Here is a 22,336-nt window from a genome sequence, read left to right as displayed (position 1 = left end):
AACTTTAGTTAAAAAATTTTCAGAATGAAGTGCTACGTTGTATTCGTCATTTTTTCAATTTTTATCACAGTATCACTCTCTTATTTTATGGAGGGTGAGGATGGTGACACAGAATACTCCAAAATTATTCCCGGAGCATGGATATTACATATTCCAGCCGGTTTCGAAGTAGCGAAAAAAATCGCCGACGCCGAAGGGTTCCAAAATATGTACGAAGTGAGTTGGAAATTTTCCATGAACAAATGAAATACATAAAATGAACTCGTACTGAAATATTTAAGTATTTGTTCTAGATACCAAGATTGAAATTATTCCACATGTATGATTTGAAACCTTCTGAAGAAACAGAAGAGCACATTTCAATACGATTGTCTAAATATACGGAAGAGGCAAATCTATGACTTTTTTATTTCCTCAAATTCTGAAACTTGAAAAAATAATAATAATGATGAAAGTTGTAATTCTTTGCATATTATTTTCCATAGATAACATACGCGACACCATCCAGAAGGGAAAAAGTTGCTCCATTTGAATATACTGACAGATATTATTGCGCTGGACCGAAAAATGATCACTACATTACAAACAGACCGCACTTTTATTCAGATCCATTGTACCATATGCAGTGGTACTTGGTATGAAATTTGGACCAACTAAAAATCATTTTAAGAAATTATTTTCAGCCACGTATAGGTATATTGTCACTTTTTAGCGAAGCTGTTCAGATTTAGAAGGAAGTGAAAGATCATCAAACTACGATATGAAAATTGTGCAAGCTTGGGACGAATTTAAAGTTACAGGAAACGGTATAGTTGTGTTGGTAATTGATAATGGCGTGTTCATTGACCACAAAGAATTGAGGAACCGAATAGTAAGTGGTATTCGGTCAAAGATCCAAGTCATCTACATAAAAGCATAAGTTTGATATGATAAGTTCTAATTGAATTTTAACTCTGTTTATTGTCAACTCAAGAGTTTGAAATATAGTAAAAACTACACTACTAAGCCTAAGACCAACAATCCAACACCTGAAAATTTTAAAGAGGATCATGGAACCAAGTGTGCGGGAATTATCGCAATGGAAGCGAATAACGGTGTTTGTGGAGTAGGAATCGCACCAAAAGCTACCATCGGAGGTAACTAATCTGAATTGATGTATAAGAAAATCCTCAAAAGTTATCTACACTCCAAGTAGTTACTTGGCACAGATGTCGAATTACTGTTTTAAAAAAAGTCGTATCTCATCATGTTCTCTCTAAATTTGAAACAGTGAAATTTCACTGCTTAGCAGTCACGACATTTTGGCTTCTTAAAAGCAGTAGTTTTTTACTGCAAAACAGTAAAAAATTTACTGAATTGATCAGTACAGTGAAATTTCACTGTTTCAAATTTAGAGAGTTGATTCTTCACATTGTGTTCAGAAAGTTTTTTGTTGATTGTCGATTAAATATCCATTACAGGCCAGAAATATGTTGTTGGCCATTCGTATGATGTACCCGACGTGGCCGAAGCACTCACCTATGAAGCTGAAGAAGTTCATATTGTCTCTATGTCGATGGGCGAGTTTGAAAGCAAAGCTTTCATTTGGCAAAGGCCAGAACCTACAACTGCTTTAGACTATGGAATTCAAAACGTGAGTCTTTAAAACAAGATGGTTAAAAAATCAATGATATTTTCAAAAAGATGTTCACTATTTTTATGTACTACAGGGTCGAGGTGGTAAAGGAATAATATACGTCTTTCCATCTGGAAATGGTAAAAGAGAAGGTGAAACATGTAGTTCAGATGGTTCGCTTCAAATGATCCATAAGATAGTGGTAGGTGGTGCTAAGCATAATGGATCTGCTAGTGATTATGCAGAAGGATGCGCATCTGTAATGGTTGTATCTCATTCAGGAAATGGAAACCCTTACGCTCATGTAAATACTTAAACTGCATTATGTAGCCCTATAGGTTAAATTGCTCACTTCAGAAAAATTCGATTTTGAAATTGTACTATTATTTCTATAGATCGTGCCTGACATGGGATCAGATGATGCATGTGATGATAATTTCAATGGTACTTCTGCAGGATGCCCGGTGGTAGCTGCAATTATAGCACTCTTACTAGAAGCCAAGTAAATCCTTAAGTTATCAATATCGATCATTGATTGAACATTAATTGACAGCGAAATCAAATTTGTAGTCCCAATTTGACATGGCGAGATGTGAAATACGCAATTGCATGGACAAGCGAAATTGCTCCTTTAGCAAAGAATCGTGGATGGGTTAAAAACGCAGCCGGATTTCATGTGAATTTTGATTTCGGATTTGGCTTAATAAACGCATATGAGCTTATATTATTGGGTAAAAATTTTCCTGGTACAACTCCTGCGCTGAATATGTGTGTTGAAGAACACACTTTGAGGTAAGTCTTTTTTATGAATAATGTAAGGAACCAATCTTGAGTTCATGTATGAATGCTTGTTTACCCAATCCTAGTATTGAAGGATACGAGTTATGCTCAAACCAAATTTTTTTCGATGTTGCTAGATAATTTAAACTCACGACCACGCATGAACTAAGCGCTATTATTGTGTATGTAGAAGTAGATGAATTGATAAATAGATAGATAGATTAGATAGATACAATGGTAGTCTGGAAAGTAATGGGAAGTGGGAACGGATTGGAAGTGGAACTGAGAAATGAAGTATCAAGCGAACCTCTCAAGGTTTCCGCCTCTGATTGGATGCCATTTTTGGAAAGAGGGAGGCCTGGAACCCTCATAACCAAAATTTCTGCAGCCAAGATTGATTTCTCGATTTCTGAAGAATTTTTGATGATTCCAAGTTTTTAGAAACGTATATTATTCATTTAGTAAAAATGATAGAAATTAGCCCTGAAACTAATACGAGTATAAACTACTCCGAAGTAAATTTCCCCATTTCTGGACATTTTAGAGCCTCCAGCTTAATTTTCGATTTCTCTAGAATTTTAAATTTTTTCTAGAAGGTGAGAAAATTAATTAGAAAAACTAAAAATCAAGTTGTGGCTTAGGTATTCTTTACCTATTAAACACGTTTATCCACCACATTAGAATCGACTTCCCGGAGGATAGATACCTACATACTTCATTCTTCTCTTGGTTCAATTACCAAGCTATGGCTACTTCAAAAGATTACTTACGTATAGGTACCTTTGTACTTCAAGAAATGTAGCCACTCATTTTCAATTTGATCTCATGGAAAAGCACTTGCCCTATAACTCTCCCCTTCATTACTACGAGTACATCGCTCGATACACTGAAAACAAACACGTTGACACTTCATTCCATTTTTCAACACTAATCTTTCAACTTCAAATAGAGACGATGAAAAAACCATAAGTGGAATGCAATCCACTGGAATTAGATTCGTTGTGAATGGTTGCCGAGATACACCACAAGAAATAAAATTCCTTGAATTTGTAGAAGTTACAGTTTCAATACAGCATCCAGCTCGAGGATTCCTTCAAATAATGCTCACTTCTCCCGGAAGTAATGAAATTTGCATGCCTAATTATAAAACTGACCTAGAAAATATTCATCATTTCATTTGTTTTTTTGTTTTGATCAAGAAACCGTGACGCAATTGCTACCTCCAAGAAAACAAGATCGCAGCGACATCGAAATAAAAAACTTTTCATTTTTATCAGTTCACAACTGGGGAGAGCAGCCAGAAGGAGAATGGCTCATAGAACTAATAGATACGGTAATGATGAATTTCTTTGGGGAGAAGTACATACCTACTGCATATTCTTATTAATTAAACATTGGCAGCTTTCCCTCTAAAAATAATATCCCTTTATATCTCTTCTGCAAAAAAAAAATTGTTCAGTTTTGCTATTGATTAATTTGAATTCTTCTACTTCACATTTCAATAAATTATACATGTGTTTTTTTTTCAGAGTGGAAGACTGGAAGGAACATTAGGAGATGTCGTGATGACGTTTTATGGCACTAAGGAGCAACCTGAACTATACAAACGCGGACCACGAAAATATGCTGAATTTTCTTTCAAATAATTAAAACATTTCCAATAATTCTGCAATGTGCTAGAATAATTCATATTAACACGAAAACTAAATTATATTATTCAATTCCATTTTAAAAAAATTATTCGTGTAACGTTCAAATTTTTCATCAATAAAAAATTACTTTTGAAGCATCAACTAGTGATTTATAATTTTTATCTTCACCCCAAAAACAGCTGGACCATAAGTATCACTTTTTCAAACAAGCTGTTGCTTTAAAAAAATGAAAATTACACCAATCTAATTTATTGGTGAGTCATTCTGCCGAATTCACGTCATCGGATTTTTCTAGTTATTACTTTTTTATCTCTTGACGTGTTTTGGGAAGGCATTGTTTTCTTTTCTAATCACGGTCATGATATACAATTTCACAGAGACATGAGTCTAAACCTGAACTAAAAACTACATAGTAATATCTAGGAAAAAATTGGTTGATGCTCAAACTGCCTAATGAATTGACCATGGTGGCATGGGCGCCCAACCAGGGAGCCAAATTTTTGAGACACGAAAAAAGAACATACTACATAGCTAATTATGTAAACAGACATGTCAATTTTGATTGACATATTTACTGACACGTGAGACTAGTTGCCTATCTTGTGAGTTGAAGGAGCTACGCGATTCGCAAAACTCGATACAGATACTAATTTTGAAAAAAATCATAAAAATCAAGAAATGTTTGAATCATTTAAATGATGCCCATAAACCATTTATAGGTATGTATAGTACTCGAGTGGACAAACAAAAAATGTTATTGTGACAAATTATCTATCTTTAGGATTGAAGTGACAAACTTGATTCAACATTTTCAAATTTGTCGTGCCCTAGGATTTCTGCACTCTCGTTAGAAATATTTGACCTTGACAGTATTTTTTTCATCAAGCAACTCTAAAAATGAGCGAAAATGTGCACCACATGCTGAAAAAAAACCATCAACTCTAAAAATGGGCGAAAATGTGCACCATATGCTAAAAAAAAACATCAACTTGTTAAGTTCAGCGCATTTGAACGCTTGATTGGATTTTCACATTTGTTACACAATTTTTACACAGTTAAGATAAAACTAACACGCGGTGCTAAAAATATGATGAAAATACTAGTAAATCAATCTACCACTGCACAAAAAAGTAAAAGGTACCTAGATAGTAGCTACCTACCAAATATGTACCTAACAGTAAGTGAAAAAGCAAGGAATTTTGAACTTACATAAGACATAAATACTTGACATTTTCTCGCTAAAATTTCAGTTGGAAAGCTAACTAAATAATATAAAGGGGTGAGCCTAAAATCTTTATTTAAAATTTTGTATTCTAAAACTTCAAAATAAATAAGCTTAAATTCTTCCCATATTTTCATAGATAACTGTACATGGCGCCATCTCGAAGAGAAAAAGTTGCCTTTACCACAATATTCTGATAGGTATTAAAATATTGAACTTAGCTTTTCACTACAATGCTCAGCATTCGACTCTTGAATCTCGATTAGTACATTATTCCAAATCTCCATTCAACAATCAATTCTTGTTATACCTACGAACACGAATTTTTCTCCAGTTGCTAAAAGTCCAAACACATGCTTCTCTAAATCATGGATATTCTGGCATAAAAATACAACCCTTCCCAAAAGTTGACAAGGAGAACAAAATGACGGTTTTCTTGTTCAAGAAATTAAAAGGACTTGACACAGCATGTAATACGTAAACTATCTACGCATAATAAAATACCAACTGCCTATGATGATGAAACAATAACGTAGAATTATAAGTGGATAATCAAATAGGCCCCTTTCCCTTTTACAGGCTAGTCAGTAATTTTTCAACGAATAAGTTGATAGGTACCTAGGTGAATAAAAACCTATTTCTTTTAAAAACTGTCTACAGAAGCAAATCAACGAATATAATTCATCTAATTTTGAATCATGATTCTGATGACAATTTTCAAATTATTATCAAGCTACCACTGAAAAAAGAACGTGCCTTGATCAAAGAAAATGTACGCGATGCGCGATGTTTAAAATGGAAAATTTTTACAATAAATTGTAGCTTTTACAATAAATATTCGAATCTACGACTCTTTCAATTTTTAATTAATTTTAATCACGTTAAAAAAAATTTGAATCGAAGTCAATAAAATCATAAATAAAACCAAACAAAACTTGAAGACGAAATTGCAACTGAATAAAACGCTCTCGATCACCAGAAGCAGAATGTACCAAAAAATTCGGCGTTTACGGCCCTTGAACATGCGAATGGTTACAGCAATAATGTCAATGTTGAGATAATTACATTTCATAGTTCAAAAAAATTTGAAAAACAATAATTAATCTTCTGACATTGACAGATGTTGCGCCAAATGTTACTAACTTTTATGTCTTTCTAGAAAATTATTTCGCATTCGAAAATATGGTGTTTTTTAGATAGGTTGAGTGCCTACATTCTTTTAACGAAGCGACGTATGCATAATGTGGAATGTTTTTGTGATAACTTTTTCGTGTTTGTTATCGACTTGTTATGGTATTCGGGAAAGACATATCGAATATTACGTGAATCAATGGACTGCCAAAGTAATCGGACATTTGGAAACGGCGCAAGTAATCGCCAAGACAGAAGGCTTAGAAGTTCGAGAAGTACGTAGGTGAAACCTTTAATAATTTGAAAACTCTACCAAAGTACATAAACAGTCGTCATATAATTACAGATACCCGAAATACCCGAGCTACTGTTATTTGAACATCCCAGACACCCAAAAGCAGCAGCTTACGAAAATAAAATGCTCACAGAGCGACTGGAATCATATACCGAAGTACTGCGGCATTTAAATTTGCTGTAATATTATAAGTACATACAAATAATAACGTACCTAATTATCGCGACTAATTCTCATTATGAATACCTAGATCGTATGGATCAGACAAATATCAGCACATAGACGTGAAACGCGTAGCATAACATGTCCAAGAACAGGCATAACTTCAAGTACATCCAGATACTCGGAGGTTACCGTTGACAAAAGTTTTCGAGAACAATGGTATATGGTAAGAAACTTGAAATAAATGTAGATAGATATCTATCTACTGATAAATTATTTCAATTTTCAATTCAATCAATTGATTTTTCTAGCAAGATTGTAGAGTTGATTCATCTCAGGGACCCACGTATGACATCAATGTTATTCCTGTTTGGTATGAAGAAAAATTACTCGGATTTGGTATAAATGTTTTAATCGTTGATGATGGAATGGAAACACAACACCCAGATTTAAGTCTAAATTACGTATGTACAACCGAAATGAGAGATTGATCAATTGTTTGTAGGTATAAATCATTACCATGACGAGGATATTTTTTACAGAACCCTAGATATGGATTGGATTTGGTTGATGGATCAAATTCACCTGAGCCAAAACATATAGATCGAATATACAATCATGGCACGAAATGCGCTGGAGTCGTTGGAATGGTTATAGATAATGGTGAATGTGGAGTTGGAGTCGCTCCGATGGTGACTTTAGGAGGTAAAAACTCATTCGAGTATATAACTGACACACATATCAGATCAGCATAAAACTTTTTTAATCATAACAATGGAACGACCGGGCATCACAGCCGTTAGATTACTCGGATATAAACCGTCAAATGATTTACTGGATGCAAGAGCCCTAAGTTTTCGATCAGATGAAGTACATGTGAGTTCCAACTCCTGGGGACCAACGGATGATGGGAGAACAATGGCCCCAATAGGACCTCTAACGAAAGCAGCTTTAAAAGATGGAGCTGAGAAGGTACATGCATTACATTCTAAGTAAGATTTCATTCGAGTTATTTATTAATGTTATTTCGTCTCGAATGATTTTTTTTCTGTAGGGTCTTAAAGGGAAAGGAGTGGTGTACATTTTCGCTGGAGGAAATGGTAAAGTTAGAGGAGATAATTGTGGCTGTGATCCGTTCGTCAGTAGCATGCACACCATAGCAGTTGCCAGTTGTAATCAATTAGGACGAAGATCCAAATATTCAGAAAGATGCGCCGCTATTTTGGTCACAGCATATTCCGGAGATAAGATAAATGCTTTCAATGTCGTACGTAACATGATAAATAGTATGTATCATATAATTCCACAATACGGAGGGAAATTGGAAGAAAATAGCGAAATTTCATTGTAGGAGGTCGATATTACATTAGGAATGTTATTAATTCAATTATGACAATTTTCCTTTTACATTTCAAAATACACATTTTCTAAAAAATACGAGTACCCACCAAATATTTTTTTACTTATTAAAGATTTTGAATTTTCAAAAATTCATCAAAAATCAAACAATCAAACACAGCTACAAAAACCTCACCTAGTTGGTATTGCCCTTTTCAAAAAATAAACTTTCGTGGATATCGAAGACAATAATCTCATAATTACGTATTTCAAGTTACCCCTGAAAAGTAGAGGACGTCAAACTTTTTTATTCACATTATCAAGAAAAATTGATTTCCAAGCTGACAAATGTTTCAAAAGTTGAGATCTTTTTTTTAGGAATGTTGATTGTTGACGTATAATTAACCTACTCTCTCAATAAAAAAAAGTGAATAAAACTTTAAAAAAATAATTTTAAGATGATAATCTTTATTCCTTTTGCCCTTGTTCCTAAGAGTTTTCCTTCAACTGGTCCCTGATTTAAGCTGGAGTCATTTTTCAAGAGTTCTTAATCCATTAAAAGATAAATTCAATGATCGAATAATCTAATTAAAATTTAATTTAGGTAAGCAGCGATGCTTTTGGCCAGTGTACGAATCAGCACAGTGGAACTTCAGCTGCTGCTCCACTCGTAGCTGGGGGAGCAGCATTGGCTCGTGAAGCAAAGTAATATGATAGTAAGATTATTGAAATAAAAATTGCTTATTCATATCATTAACGTTACCTGTCCATATTTTTTTCAGTCATAATTTAAAAAAACGGGATATCGAGTACCTAATAGTGCTGACTAGTGAAGTAGCTCCATTAGATAGTAATACTGGCTGGCAACGAAATGACGCCGGATTTTGGGTCAGCCACGATTTCGGTTTTGGCCTGGTCAATATCAGAGAAATGGTTAAGTTGGCAAAAACATTTCAAAATGTTCCTGGTTTGGTGAGCTGTGTGGAAGAACCTCACCTATCGTGAGTAATCAACGATTAGATATCTATGCGAGCAATTCATTTTTTTTTTCAACGCAAAAATAATATTAGGAGGGAAATTTTACAGCCACGCGCTGTCCATAACCTACGAGGAACCATTAAGAATAGAAATAGTAGGTTCCGGATGCGAAAATGCAGTTAACGAAGTCAATTATTTGGAGCATGTTCAATTAGATATCACACTTTCATATTCAGTACGCGGAGATCTTCAAATTAAATTAATATCACCTTCAGGTTCTTTTTTCAAAATATTTCAATAAAATAATTAGTTCCATGTTGAAAATAAAAATAAAAATTTCATTCCAATATTTCATGAAATAGGCGTAGTGGCCCATGTACTAGAGCCCAGACCGGAGGATAGAAGCCCAGATGGAATAAGAGAGTGGACATTTGATTCTATTCAAACTTGGGGAGAACCTGCAAAGGGAAAGTGGACTGTAGAAATAGTTGATGTGGTAAGATGATTTTTTAGATCACAGCTCGATGTCAGGGAAACGTATGGTAAAGTACCAAGTACCTATTGATCCCAATTTTTCAAAAAAGGTTTGCCTTTTGCCGATGTTGACAATTATTCGTAATAAATAAGTCAAATAACCTGCAATTTTTAGGTATGATTTTTAAGAAATCCAAAATTACACATCAAAACACAAAAAGAAGGGAGGGGGAGGGGTCAAATGTTGACCGAAAAATTTGAAATTTTTTGCGTCTAGGAAATTTAAAAAAGATTGCAAACTACCTACCCTAATAGGTATCGAAAGTCCTGTTAAAAAATCAGAGATTTAGGTATAAGTATGTATGTGTATAAGCATAAATAAACTTGGATTGGTGTTTTTGAAAAATAATCTTTTAGTACAAGCTATTCAACTTGTTCTTCTTTTCAGTCGGGAAGATTATCGAATAAAGGAAAACTAGAGCATATCGCTTTAGTATTCCATGGAACGCGTGAAATGCCGGACATCTATCGAACTCGAAGGACGTATTACAGATTCCGGGTGCCAAATCAAACGCATTTAAAAACCGACTAGTCGAAAATCGTGAAAAGTTTGGTATTACCTATACCTAATAACCCATAAGTATATTACATACAAGCCAACTGAGAAATATATGTGGCATAAGTCATAAACATTCATTGCTGTAAGTTTCCCTTAATGATTATTATACTCGTATTATGTGTAATTTTTTAGCTTGAAAAAAAAAACATAATGTACTCAATACTCATATCTAAATAGGTATACGGCATACACATACGAGTAGGCACATATTATTAAAATTTCATTTAAAACGTGTATCGTATCCCAAACGAGAAAACAAATAAACAGATATTCAAAAAAATCTCAATTAAAGCCACGATAAAAAAAATACCACTCAAATTATTCTGGACTACATGACTTATTTAACAATAAAAACATTTTCTTCAATTTTAAAAATGTAACAAGTTGAAAAATTTCACTGATAGAAGCTAGTATGCTACCGTCATAACACAACTGAACAAACACAATTCACACCTGAACCCATTTTAAAAAGTTGAAAGAAATCACGTTAACAATTTCACATTCGTCGACTACCTTGGTGAATATTCACGTGGAATTAAATTTAGGTGAAATAACAACGCTAGCGAAGAAACTATTGCTTAAAATCAGTGTCTCAATATATTTTTTTTTCAATATGTTAGAATGGTGAATGTGAGACGCGAGTTTTCAATAATAATTCTGTTAGTGTTCGATACGTTCATTTCAGCCAAGTATTTAATCGAGGAAGAATCATTAATCCATGATCCGGTAAGTGCACCAGAAAATAGCATTTTTCATGTTACACTGGGTATACCTAATTACATTCGACGAAAATCAAAACACCCATTTTTTAAATGTAGGCTGGTAACTAGGTACACAAATTACACGATGTTTTGCATGTGTTTTGAACCAAGGCTGAAGAAAATTATTACACTCTGGGGAAATTTTTATGTTTCAGCATCCTTTGGTGGTTTTCATCTTATAATTAAAGTTTCGATTAAATTTTAACCAATTTGACCTTTAGTGGTTTTTAAGTGAAAAAGTTGCCGTATATTCCGGAACCAACAACGTGAACGAGAGTGTAGCATATTTTATATATAAATTAGGTATCGCGAAATATCGTCAGGCTCAAAGGGGTAATAAATTTGCCATATTAAATACGACACCTTCTTTATTTTCAGCATCATAAGGGAAAAGAAGACGCGGTTTACTTTTCAAATAAATGGATCGTGAAAACGAATAACATACAGCAAGTTATAGACTTTGCCAAAATAAAAGGTTTCAAATATTATAAATGGGTTCGTATACGTAGGCTTTTGCTATCACAATTGAATACTTTCTGATATCTATGTTTTTACGTTTAAAATCGCGAGTTCAGTGGTTTTCGATTATGAAAATTGTTGAGATTTTTCCCTTCATGTATAGGATGACGATTTCGAGGAATATTATGTCTTGGAAAACCCCGATCACCCAGAAGAACATCACGAAGAAAACGAGCATCATACCAATAGTCTCATGGATCATGACAATGTAAGCTATAAAATACCACATTGAAATAAATTTTCAATATTTAAAACTGCAACTCGAATTCTATAAATAATCAGAATTTCACACTTCTCCTACGTCAGTTTGAAGAAATTGATTTTTTTGTTCAACTAAACATTTCGACAAAACACCATTATAAAAAGTTGAGAATCATCTTTGAAACGCATTTCAAAGATGATTCTCAAAAATTCACCGCCCTAATTAGGACATGCAATTTAACCAATTTCGATACAAACCTCCAAACGACGAGTGTAATAATTTTGCAATTACAACCCCTCTCCCCCTCCAAAAAAATCGATTCCAAATAATTTTCACTTTTCCATTTTTAATTATTTTTTATTATGTGTGATCCAAAATTTTAAATTTTCGAAAAAACTTTTTTAAAAAGTATAATATACCTATTATAGTGACTCACATAACCTAAAATAGACATGTTTTTGATAATCTTCAACAAAACATCAATGTTTTTGAACTGCGTTAATTATTCATTTCTTCAATTTTATTGGAAACCAAGCATGGTCCATATTTTCATTTTTTTAAAAAAGTTTTTTCAATTTTTGTTGATGAGATGAATATTTTTGCAAAAATTACATTGAAACGTCGAATCAAAAAAATATAACACTGCCGAATTTAAAAGAAAAAAATTGTAATGTTCTTCAATTTTTTTTTTTTTCAAAATTAGGAACGCTCTCAAATTTAGGAAGTTTTTGAAAATGACTCGACTTTGATGCATGCTCCACAGCTTCACTCTCCTTTCAGATTTGGATCTTAAATTTTTCATGAGACACTTTCAATTCAAAGTAAACTAGGTACTTAGGTGAATCCGATCAAAATCCAATATCCGTATTTTTTGTACAGCAAAATGACGTTCTAACGGTACAGATTCCATCACACCGGGAATTTTCGAGTCGATTTTTTTTTTTTAGATTTTATGAGAGATAAAGTTACCTAAATACATGCGATGAAATCTTTAGCCTATTTCCCTACCTCCCTTTTCATCGAATAATTCGAGGGGGACATGTTGAAAAAATAAAAAAATTCATTCGTGTCAAAAAACTAATGTACCTATTTCATACGGTACTTGAAAAAAACAGCAAACTTGTTCAATGGCGGCCTAAGAGGGAGTGCATTGACTTTTTTCATAAAAGAAATTTTAAAAAATCATGCACAAATGTTTTCAAAAATTGCTCCTCAGATCATTTGGGCTCAACAATTATACGGTAAGAAACTTCACAGAAAAGACAGCTTCGAAGACGAGCACAGTCTCTACATCAGGGAGTACAACGACGAATTATGGTCTTTGCAATGGTACGAAGTAAGTTTTATTTAAAATTTACAAAACAGCTCTTAAATTTCATAAAAATAATTTTTAAAATGTCAAACAGGTAGGAGTGAAAAGTGACGCAACGACGACGACAAAAGCCATTGATATGAATTTAGTTCCAGTATACAAAGTTTTTAATATAACGGGAAACGGCGTTAGAATACTGATAATAGACGACGGCATTGAATATACTCATGACGACATTAAAGATAATTTTGTAAGTTGATACGTTCTCATTATCTAGCTTACTAAGATTTACTTAATCCATTTCAGCGGTCTTTTGTGTACAGGATGCCGAAATTAGCTTCAATTTTAATCAAAACAAATCCTGCGTGTTGCCGCGTTACGAAGATCCGCGAAATTGTCACGGTACCAGATGTGCTGGCGTTGCTGTTATGAAAGCCAACAATGAGAAATGTGGAGTGGGAATTGCGTATAATGCTAAGGTTGGAGGTAAATATTGAAATAACGACGACGTTATCATTATTGTTTTACGTATTGCGCTGTCTATATTATGGTAAACGTGCCTACTGCCTACAATACGAGTGTAGGTACCTAATAGGTATTGGAATGAAAAAACAAGCGTAATACGTTCAAATTCAAACATCGATACGCAAACAAATATCATATGATGCAGAAGCAAGCAAAAGGTTTACAGCGAATTTTATTTTTTCAGGAATCACTTTACTTGATGGAATCATCAATGACGTTATAGAATCGAAAGCGATAAAATATGCTATTGATAAAGTAGATATATACAGTGGTTCTTGGGGCCCACAAGATAATGGAATTGCCTTCGACGGGCCGGGGCACTTATCATCGGTGGCTCTTCAATATGGAGCACTAAAAGTAGGTACATATATAGGTAGTTGGTAGGCTGGCACCTGTACGTTTTCTTACATGTATGCATGCACCCACCTACCTACCTACCGACTGAAATTCAACACGAATCCAGAGATCTTTTTTACTTATGAAAAGATATTTGCTTACAACAGCAAAACCGATGTATTAAAATTGATCCCTCGAGATGAAGCATAAATGCTACAGCATACAAACTAGTCCTATGAAATATTTATATTATTTTCCACACGGTATTGCGCAAACTATAGCCATGTACGAGTATTTAGTATTCCTTTACATGGGTAAAATTCACATTCAAAATATAGCCCACCAAAGAATAGCTATTTCACATATGAGACCAATACCGCACGTGCTTATTTGGGCTAATGAATAGTATGATTCATGTTTGATAAAATTGCGAGTTTTGTACCTAATTAATGATTTCAGAAATCTCCAAAGATTCGTATAGCAACTTCTAGTTTAATCGTAGGTAATTCTATTCGCCCTTTTGAAGAAAATCGGATATTTGATTCCATCACAAAAAAGATTTTGATACAGGGTAGGAACAAAACCACTCATGATTTCCTCAGTATGTCCAAATCATAAGCAGAACATGTATAAATTCAAAAAAAAATTTCCACTTCTGTTTCGGTTCTCCTATTCTTAAAACACATTATTTTACGTACCCATTTCTACACCATTTAACAGTTTTTTCTCTGGTGTCTACATCTTTTCAAAGACATTCTATGACATAAAACTTGAACACCTAACCCACCTTCGTCCTATATGTATACGTTCTGTAATTGGGTACACGTGGTTTGAAACTAAAAATTTAGTAATGCAGTACCTAATGCGTTTTGCAGGGACGGAATGGATTAGGTGCTCTGTACGTATTTGCAGCTGGAAACGGTGGCACATTTGGAGACCACTGCGGTGCGGACGGTTACGTAAATAACATCTACTCCTTTGCAATTGCTAGTGTCACACAGGATGGTCAAATACCATATTATTCCGAAAGGTGTCCAGCCATTCTCGCCACAACATATTCGGGAAGTTTGAATGATAAAGTGAAAATAGTAGGTAAATTTAGTGACCAACTAATCTGCTAATTGAATCTCGCAAACGTAACACATCCCTCAACCATTCGAATCAATTTGCAGGTAACGACCGATCTACATAATACATGCACGTTGAGCCATTCTGGGACGTCAGCATCAGCACCATTGGCTGCTGGCATTTTCGCACTCGTACTGGAGGCCAAGTAAGAACCACAAACGTGTAGGTAATATATATGATTTCAACCGACGATTAAAAATTTATTCGGTTACCGCGATGCGCGATGTATGAAATTTGACACACACTAATACCTTTCAACTGTCGCGAATAAAATCATCAGTTGAACAGCAAATATCGCAGATAAAACTAACGAGAGTAAGCCGAAGAATATCAACGTACAAATAGATTTAATTAATTACCCAGTTGGTAGTATACCTACTTATTGCTTCGTAACCGACGTACATCGCATCGGTTTCCATTAAAATACGCAGTTTCGTAATTTCGCGGTTCGCTACCATTCGAAAGGGTATATCACGTTTAATCCTTTTTTACATGCCGTATTATAACAACCTATCTCACCTTTTCACCCTATCAAACAGCCACAGTGCTACTGCCACTACACCTATCAATTTAACTAAACGAAACTGTGTTTACTATTTAGTAAGAATTTAACGTGGCGTGATATGTATCATATTGTAATTTGGACCGCCGAAGTAACATCGTTGGAAAGAAACGTAGACTGGGCACAGAATGGCTTTGGTCTTTGGTACACGCCACAGTTCGGATTTGGATTAATGGATGCTTTTAAAATGGTCTCGTTGGCAATGGATTGGCAAAATGTACCAGAGAAATACATCTGCATGATACCTTTTGAAATCGAGTAAGCAAATCGAAGTACCGAATACATTTGTACCTACTTAATTACCTAATCCGATTAACTGTACAAACTTACTGCCGAGAAACTTGGAAATATCGCAGGTAATATTCAATTCCATCATAACGAAGAAATCTACTATTCGACCCTTCGATTTTTTTCTAAAAGAAATTCTAAACTTACCTAGTTTTAAAAAATATTTTGGAAAAACCTAAAAAAATTTCCAATTTCAAAAGCTTATTTTTAAAGCTTAGCGAGGATACGTTTGTATTTGAACATGGGAGAGAAAATCAAAATTTTGCGAAAGCTCTGGAAGGACTATAGTCGTGAATGCGACAAATATAATTCGAATAGATGAAATTGAGCAACAACGAAATAATTTCAATTTAGGGGAAGTAGATAATAGTCAACTTCTTGAAATTGAAAATTAAGGTTTTGGTTCTTTATTATCAAAAAATACACTGCAGTAAGAAAATCATAGGTATAACACTCTGATTTATTGTGACTGTTTATGTCAAGAAATGACAGACATCATGAAATACCATTCGGAATGGCAAGACTGCATAAAAAAAAAGCCTAGGTAGATACTTCAGTACTTACGTCTATGTATCACGAAGTAAATTACCCCATTTTCACAAAAAATACAGGGTTATTGTTGAAACATCGACTTCCGCAAAAGTGCCAATAAAGTCGACGAATTTTATCGCACAGTTATAGGGATTAAAAATGACAGTTTTCACTCAAATTTACTAACGAGGTTAATATATTTGAAAAAAGTAGATATGTAGGGGATCGGTATAGGCATACACCTTGAAAGGTGGAATTTTGATATCTACGTCGGTTACTTTTTACTTTACGCAAAATGTTTCGCCATTAACTAACCTACAAACAAATGTACGGCAGGAGGTAAAAATTACGAGTAATTATTCAACCAAAGTTTCTTTCAGAAATTTCCTAAACTTTATACCTATACCAACGCGGCGTGATATTCATGTATATAATTAAACTGTATTCAGTGTAAATTTAATTAAACGCTATAAAATTACATTTTAATGGATTTTTAATTCTATAAATAAGGTCAACGAGCAGAAAATTATCTAGGTATATGCAGAGATTCGTGATTTTTTTTTTTTTGCAGCAAAAATGAAAACACCGTCAGCAGTGGACCACCTTTTATCGCAGTTGTGCGTACAGACGCTTGCCACGGGGCTATTAGGTATTTGGAACACGTACAGTTGAATGTAACGATATCATACCCAGTTCGTGGATGTTTAGAAATTGATCTTGTATCGCCTTTAGGTAATTGGAAAACGCATTTTATTAGTAATACGAAATGGCAAACGGCTTTCGTGTTTTCCAAAATGGAAAGAAAACACATTACTTAGTGCGTATAATTTTTATAGGAACATTAAGTAAAGTGATGGAAGCAAGGAAAAACGATTATACTAAAGGTGGCTTCAAAAACTGGGCCTTTCTATCCTTGCAGTTTTGGGGCGAAGACCCATCCGGCGATTGGATGGTGATGGTTACAGATAAATTATCGGTAATTAACGTAATTAATTTTATTCTAATTTTAGCTAAAATTAACCGGAGAAAATTTTGATTAAACATTCGTTTTGTACGGATAAAAATCCATACGGTAGCGTAGGTATTAAAAATAAAATTTATTCAAATACTCGTACACGCAGTCTACATAAAATCGTTACTCCATCGCGGTTTTCACAGTTTGATTAACAATTGTTTCGATTTAACATTCCACCAATCATTCATCATAAATATAAAACAACAGGCTTCTATAATCCGATTAGCATCACTACCTATCTATTCGAAATATCGTCAAATTTTCATTTTTTTTCATCCACTTTTTTGTGCGCAGACAAAACATAACGTCATAGTAAAAAAAAATCCACTCAATTAATCTATCGCGAATTCAATTTCATACCTGGGTACCATTTATTCATAAAAATTCCAACGAGAAGTAAGTACTTGGGCAACAAAATGAAAAATAAAAAAAGCGAAAAAGCGAACGAATAACCGCACGAAGGGATTTCATCACGAAAAATGCAAAAAAGTGAATTCAGAGAAATTTTTAAACTTTCTACTTTTAAAAGTAAAAATGATTCGAAGTTATCTCAATGAATTCTCGCGAGAGACTTTAGACCATAAGATTGAATCTACCTATAGACACATAAATTTTTAGCGTAAATTCGTAAGCACCCAATGGAAATTTTTTTCAGAGAGGTAAAGAAGAATACCGAGGCACGGTGGAACAAATTCAATTGATAGTCCATGGTACCACAGAAGTTCCACGACATTATATTGAAACAGAACGTGAATACGTGCCTTTCCTCTAAGACGTTCAAACTAGACGCAAGTTGATTAGAAAATTATTATGCATCTAATTTATTGAACTTGTACGTACCTCTACCTACCATGTGAAAAATTATTATTCAGTAAATTTTAGACAATTTGTAACATTATTTTATTTACACTCTGACACACGTGTTATCCAAATCAGAATTGCGAACGAATCCACAAAATTTAAATGCGAATTCAAATCCACGAATAAATTTTTATTCTTAGATTCGAATATGATTCAAAAATTTTCTTATTCCACGTTTTTTTTTTTTTGTCATAACATCAGATAGTTGAAATAAACGAAATTCAACTCAAAATTTAGACATTGTTCAGTCTTTTTAGTTCATTAAAAAAAAAGTAACGCAAGATCACTGAGAAGGAGTCGCTCGTCCACCATTTTTTCCTTTTCTCAAGATTCGAATAAATATCACGAATCCATCTCGTTTTTTAGATTCGAATCACCCTTACGAATCTATTTTGCAAAAGCAGATTCGAATCCCTGATCCAAATAAATACAATACCTATAAAATGCGAAAAATGAGCACACCCATTTACTTACGCGATAAAATGGAAAAAAATGCAAATGGTTGATACGGCTAAGTAAGTGGTAACGGCACAACACAACAGGTATTAACTTTTTTCTTTTAAAAATTTAAAATATTATTATCATCAAAAAGCAGAACTTTTCAAAGCTTTATAATTTTTTTTTAAATAAAAAAAAAGCTCTCACTGCTGGTAGCTCGACTATGATCATCTAAATTCTCATTAGTAATGAAAGCAACTTTCTTTCAACTTTTTGCAAGTGAATCGAGATGGCCTTTTTTTTATATCAAGTGTTACATTGCATTCAACATAAATGTATTTTTACTTTAGAAAATGAAATGAAACAGTTTTGTAATCTAAGACCTTACTCAGTACCTGGAAACACAAAATTAGAAATAATTTTTCTTTATTTATCTGCACAATAGATATAAAGGGTCTAATCAAGAAAGGGATTGTCCGCCTAACGTTTTCTTTGTAATGTAAAGAAATGAGATGAAAAACAGTTGTCTCTCGAATCTTCAAAAACTTCTCATTTTGACGATTCCTCGACTTCCTCCGAAGAAAATTTTATCGATATGGGAACCATATTTTTCTAATTTATAAAAATTTCTAAAAAGAAGATTCGATTTGTTCGTTTTGTTAGGTATCTTTTTACACATTCGACGAATGATGACGCTTTGCTGTGCTTATTTTTATACTTATAATTCATTAATTTAAATTCGATATCCTATAACAAAATCAAATTTCAAACTATCAAATTTTTACAAAAATATTTTCAATATGAACAGGATCGAAATATTATTTTCAGTTACCGAACAGTTTAATTTGATAAGATCTGTTTGCATTTCTTTTTCCTATTTCGTTTCCTTTTATCTTTTTTTGAAAACCACCACGAAAAAAGCACATAAGTACTTACAAACAAGTAGGTATGCGAAGATTTGTCCGTATCCATGTTGAAAACAACAAATTTTTTGTTTTTAGTTGGATAGTTTGCTTAGTAAACATAGCATTATCTGTTGGTTAATTTGAAATGTTAACTCATTGATTTCTCTATTTACAAGGCAGTTGTCAAAGAAACCAAATAAAAATAAAATTTAAAACACGTCCTTTACTTTTATGGAAGTTGAACGATTCGAATACATAGATAGCTGAAATAGTTAATGTGCAAATTGTGCATAAAACGGAATAAATTACCCTTTAAAATAATAATAGGTAACGGTGAATCGATTCTCATTTTTCAACTTCGTGAGTATGTATGTACGAGGTACATAGTAAGTGTCCCAATATTGATGCGTGGGCTATCCTAATGAATTGAGGAAAAAATTTTAAAAATAAATGCCGATCATTATTAAATTTCACCTGGTACTTTAAGTTGCGTTCATGTGGCCCTCTTTCAAAATTTTAGTTTTTAGTTTTAATACGAGTAGTCGAGTATGTACATAGATAGGTTCAATGCAAACGAACAAAAGTTATGAAACTGATTGAAAAATGGTAACTAAACATGGGCTACTCTTTTCGATAAATAAAATTTTGAATTATTGATATTTCACTCCTCTACTAAATGGATGGGAATACAGGGCTTTTACGGGCAATGAAGCTCAAAAACTCCATTCTTGAGAAATTTTTTTTTAGAAAGTCGAGTCACGTGTATGATTTAAAAAAAAAAGGAAGTACCTAAAGTGGATCTCTTAAAGTGGGTATATTATGGAAGTGAATCCAAAGTCAGAGCAGGACAATCAAAAACAAAAAGCTCTAGAGTCAGAGGTAGAGAGTTGTAGCTCTCCATCTCTAGCAGTAGTGAAGGTCGTCAGTTACGAAGATACTTTTCCAACTTAGTTAATTTGAAAGGAAATAGGAATGAAACAATTGGCTTTTCAAGTGTTTTATTTCATCAGGCGAAAATAGAACATGGAATAATCAGACATTTCATTCCCTTTTTTTTGACAACTTCGACAGCTCACATGGAGTTAGGTATATCGCAGGGACTCCAATTTTGAAAAATTCCACTCGAAATTTTGAAATAATCAGAAAAAATAGGTACAAAAAACTAGAATTTTCAAAAAATTTTGACAAAAAGGAAAATTTTTAAGTTTTTGAATTATGTAGATAAAATAAAAATTTGTGAAAAGAGCAGAAGCGTAAAAATTATGAAACATTAGTTGATTTCATTTCAGAATTTGAAGACGAAAATGAGACGTAAGCATCTTGTTCATTGCCTTTGCAGAATTCGTGACAATTTTCCCTTTCCACGCTAGCGGCCGAAGGTCATTCTAAAGAAAAGGAAATAAAATACTAGATAAGTATAATTATTATGAACTATAAAATTTTCGTTTTCGAGTCTTTTCAACTTCTTGAAGACGTTAAAAAGTTTCGAATTCGATCATTCTGTTTTGGATGATGCTTCACCAGCACGAAGTGCAATGGTATACTGTAGATTAATATTCAAAAATTGGGCAAAAAAGTTGAAAAAGAATCGAACTCTTAAGAAAATTGACTATAATAAATCGATTCATTGTCAGAAAAAGTTTGTCCAACCCTGCACACTATCATCAAGTATCATTCAGTTGTGCTGATGACGATGTAATTAAGTATCAAGTACCTAATAGGAGCTTATTTACTATATGAATCTGTACCGAAAATGGTTCGATGATTTCAATTTCCAATACTTTCCATCCATCTGTAATAAAAACAGACACCGACAAAATGATTGCTAATGGAGAAAACTTGGCAGTTAATCAAAAAAACGGTGCGTAAGCGCAAGTTTTACGCAGTTTGAATAAAAACAAATTACGCGAACGTTTCATTTCAATGCTTCGTTGTATGTATATTTCACTTCTTCGTCATGCGTGCTTTTTTATTTTTACAGGCAAAATAAACCAAAAACATTCGTAGAATAATGGAAATTTACCGAAAGGTGGGATAGGAAAGGAGACTCAATTACACATTATAGTATATCGATAAATAATATAAAATTTTATAATTTTATTTCTAGATTCTCTTAACTTTCAGTCAATTCAGCGATCACATTTACTATGCAATATGTATGTGTAAAGAAGCGTATTTTTGTATAGATCTACCCACGAGCATACGCTTTTGAAAAAAGAAAAATCCATCAAAGTGAGTATCGGAGGCGTTTTGAGTATATAATTATACCTACTTTTCCAGGGGATTTTCAACTTAGTTCAGAATTATTTTCATGCGTGACGAAATATTTTCGTGCCCTATCCGATCTCTATCACATTTGCAATTGAACACTACTATTATCAGGGTCATATATGAATATTTTATTTTCATTTTTGAAGTTTTGAAATTTTCTTCATAATAAATAAATTACACATAATAACACTGAGTATAGGTACCGGTGCGGTGCTGATATGTAATATGTATATATGTAGTGCTTAGATACTGGTACATTTGTACCGGGTACTTTGTGAGCATTTTATTACCATTTAAGAAGTATTTTGTAATAAAAACTACGAGACATCTTTTCTCAGGGCGTATAATAACATATTCGTTGACATGACAGAAAGGTAATAATACATATATTCAATACGAAACCGTTACTTTGAAAA

At 33.4% G+C, this 22,336-nt stretch overlaps 3 protein-coding genes across 3 annotated transcripts; all 3 read left to right on the top strand.

The window, feature by feature from the left end:
* Nucleotides 1–4,188, top strand: LOC135840513 (neuroendocrine convertase 1-like). The gene is made up of 12 exons (XM_065357109.1): nt 1–216; nt 294–389; nt 486–635; nt 713–871; nt 974–1,136; nt 1,461–1,633; nt 1,710–1,919; nt 2,011–2,117; nt 2,186–2,407; nt 3,345–3,514; nt 3,595–3,728; nt 3,925–4,188. The coding sequence occupies exons 1-12, from the start codon at nt 25–27 to the stop codon at nt 4,039–4,041; spliced, it is 1,893 nt and encodes a 630-aa protein (XP_065213181.1). The 5' UTR covers nt 1–24; the 3' UTR covers nt 4,042–4,188.
* Nucleotides 4,189–6,445: 2,257 nt separating this feature from the next.
* Nucleotides 6,446–10,474, top strand: LOC135841030 (neuroendocrine convertase 1-like). The gene is made up of 12 exons (XM_065357812.1): nt 6,446–6,675; nt 6,747–6,851; nt 6,946–7,083; nt 7,169–7,321; nt 7,400–7,562; nt 7,654–7,829; nt 7,912–8,124; nt 8,800–8,900; nt 8,978–9,196; nt 9,282–9,448; nt 9,536–9,669; nt 10,096–10,474. Exons 1-12 carry the CDS (start codon nt 6,511–6,513, stop codon nt 10,237–10,239), a joined length of 1,878 nt encoding a protein of 625 aa, XP_065213884.1. The 5' UTR covers nt 6,446–6,510; the 3' UTR covers nt 10,240–10,474.
* A 281-nt stretch (nt 10,475–10,755) lies between these two features.
* On the top strand, nt 10,756–18,321 carry LOC135841077 (neuroendocrine convertase 1-like). The gene is made up of 13 exons (XM_065357879.1): nt 10,756–10,992; nt 11,406–11,522; nt 11,650–11,754; nt 12,965–13,084; nt 13,155–13,310; nt 13,384–13,546; nt 13,770–13,942; nt 14,797–15,009; nt 15,094–15,194; nt 15,651–15,869; nt 17,002–17,162; nt 17,267–17,406; nt 18,101–18,321. The coding sequence occupies exons 1-13, from the start codon at nt 10,888–10,890 to the stop codon at nt 18,215–18,217; spliced, it is 1,890 nt and encodes a 629-aa protein (XP_065213951.1). The 5' UTR covers nt 10,756–10,887; the 3' UTR covers nt 18,218–18,321.
* The last annotated feature ends 4,015 nt before the right edge of the window (nt 18,322–22,336 follow it).

The sequence above is a fragment of the Planococcus citri genome, chromosome 3 (assembly GCF_950023065.1).
Source record: "Planococcus citri chromosome 3, ihPlaCitr1.1, whole genome shotgun sequence".
Classification (NCBI taxonomy): domain Eukaryota; kingdom Metazoa; phylum Arthropoda; class Insecta; order Hemiptera; family Pseudococcidae; genus Planococcus; species Planococcus citri.
This window is presented reverse-complemented; position numbering and strand designations above follow the sequence as displayed.

What these genes read in the sequence shown, in the direction of transcription:
- LOC135841077 (XM_065357879.1), top strand. Translation starts at nt 10,888, where the DNA reads ATGGTGAATGTGAGACGCGAGTTTTCAATAATAATTCTGTTAGTGTTC. An exon ending in GTCTCATGGATCATGACAAT is followed by an intron (nt 11,755 to 12,964) that starts GTAAGCTATAAA and finishes ATTGCTCCTCAG; the next exon opens with ATCATTTGGGCTCAACAATT. An exon ending in TTCAATATGGAGCACTAAAA is followed by an intron (nt 13,943 to 14,796) that starts GTAGGTACATAT and finishes TGCGTTTTGCAG; the next exon opens with GGACGGAATGGATTAGGTGC.
- LOC135841030 (XM_065357812.1), top strand. Translation starts at nt 6,511, where the DNA reads ATGTGGAATGTTTTTGTGATAACTTTTTCGTGTTTGTTATCGACTTGT. An exon ending in CAGATTTAAGTCTAAATTAC is followed by an intron (nt 7,322 to 7,399) that starts GTATGTACAACC and finishes TATTTTTTACAG; the next exon opens with AACCCTAGATATGGATTGGA. An exon ending in TAAAAGATGGAGCTGAGAAG is followed by an intron (nt 7,830 to 7,911) that starts GTACATGCATTA and finishes TTTTTTCTGTAG; the next exon opens with GGTCTTAAAGGGAAAGGAGT.
- LOC135840513 (XM_065357109.1), top strand. Translation starts at nt 25, where the DNA reads ATGAAGTGCTACGTTGTATTCGTCATTTTTTCAATTTTTATCACAGTA. An exon ending in GGTTCCAAAATATGTACGAA is followed by an intron (nt 217 to 293) that starts GTGAGTTGGAAA and finishes TATTTGTTCTAG; the next exon opens with ATACCAAGATTGAAATTATT. An exon ending in AATGCTCACTTCTCCCGGAA is followed by an intron (nt 3,515 to 3,594) that starts GTAATGAAATTT and finishes GTTTTGATCAAG; the next exon opens with AAACCGTGACGCAATTGCTA.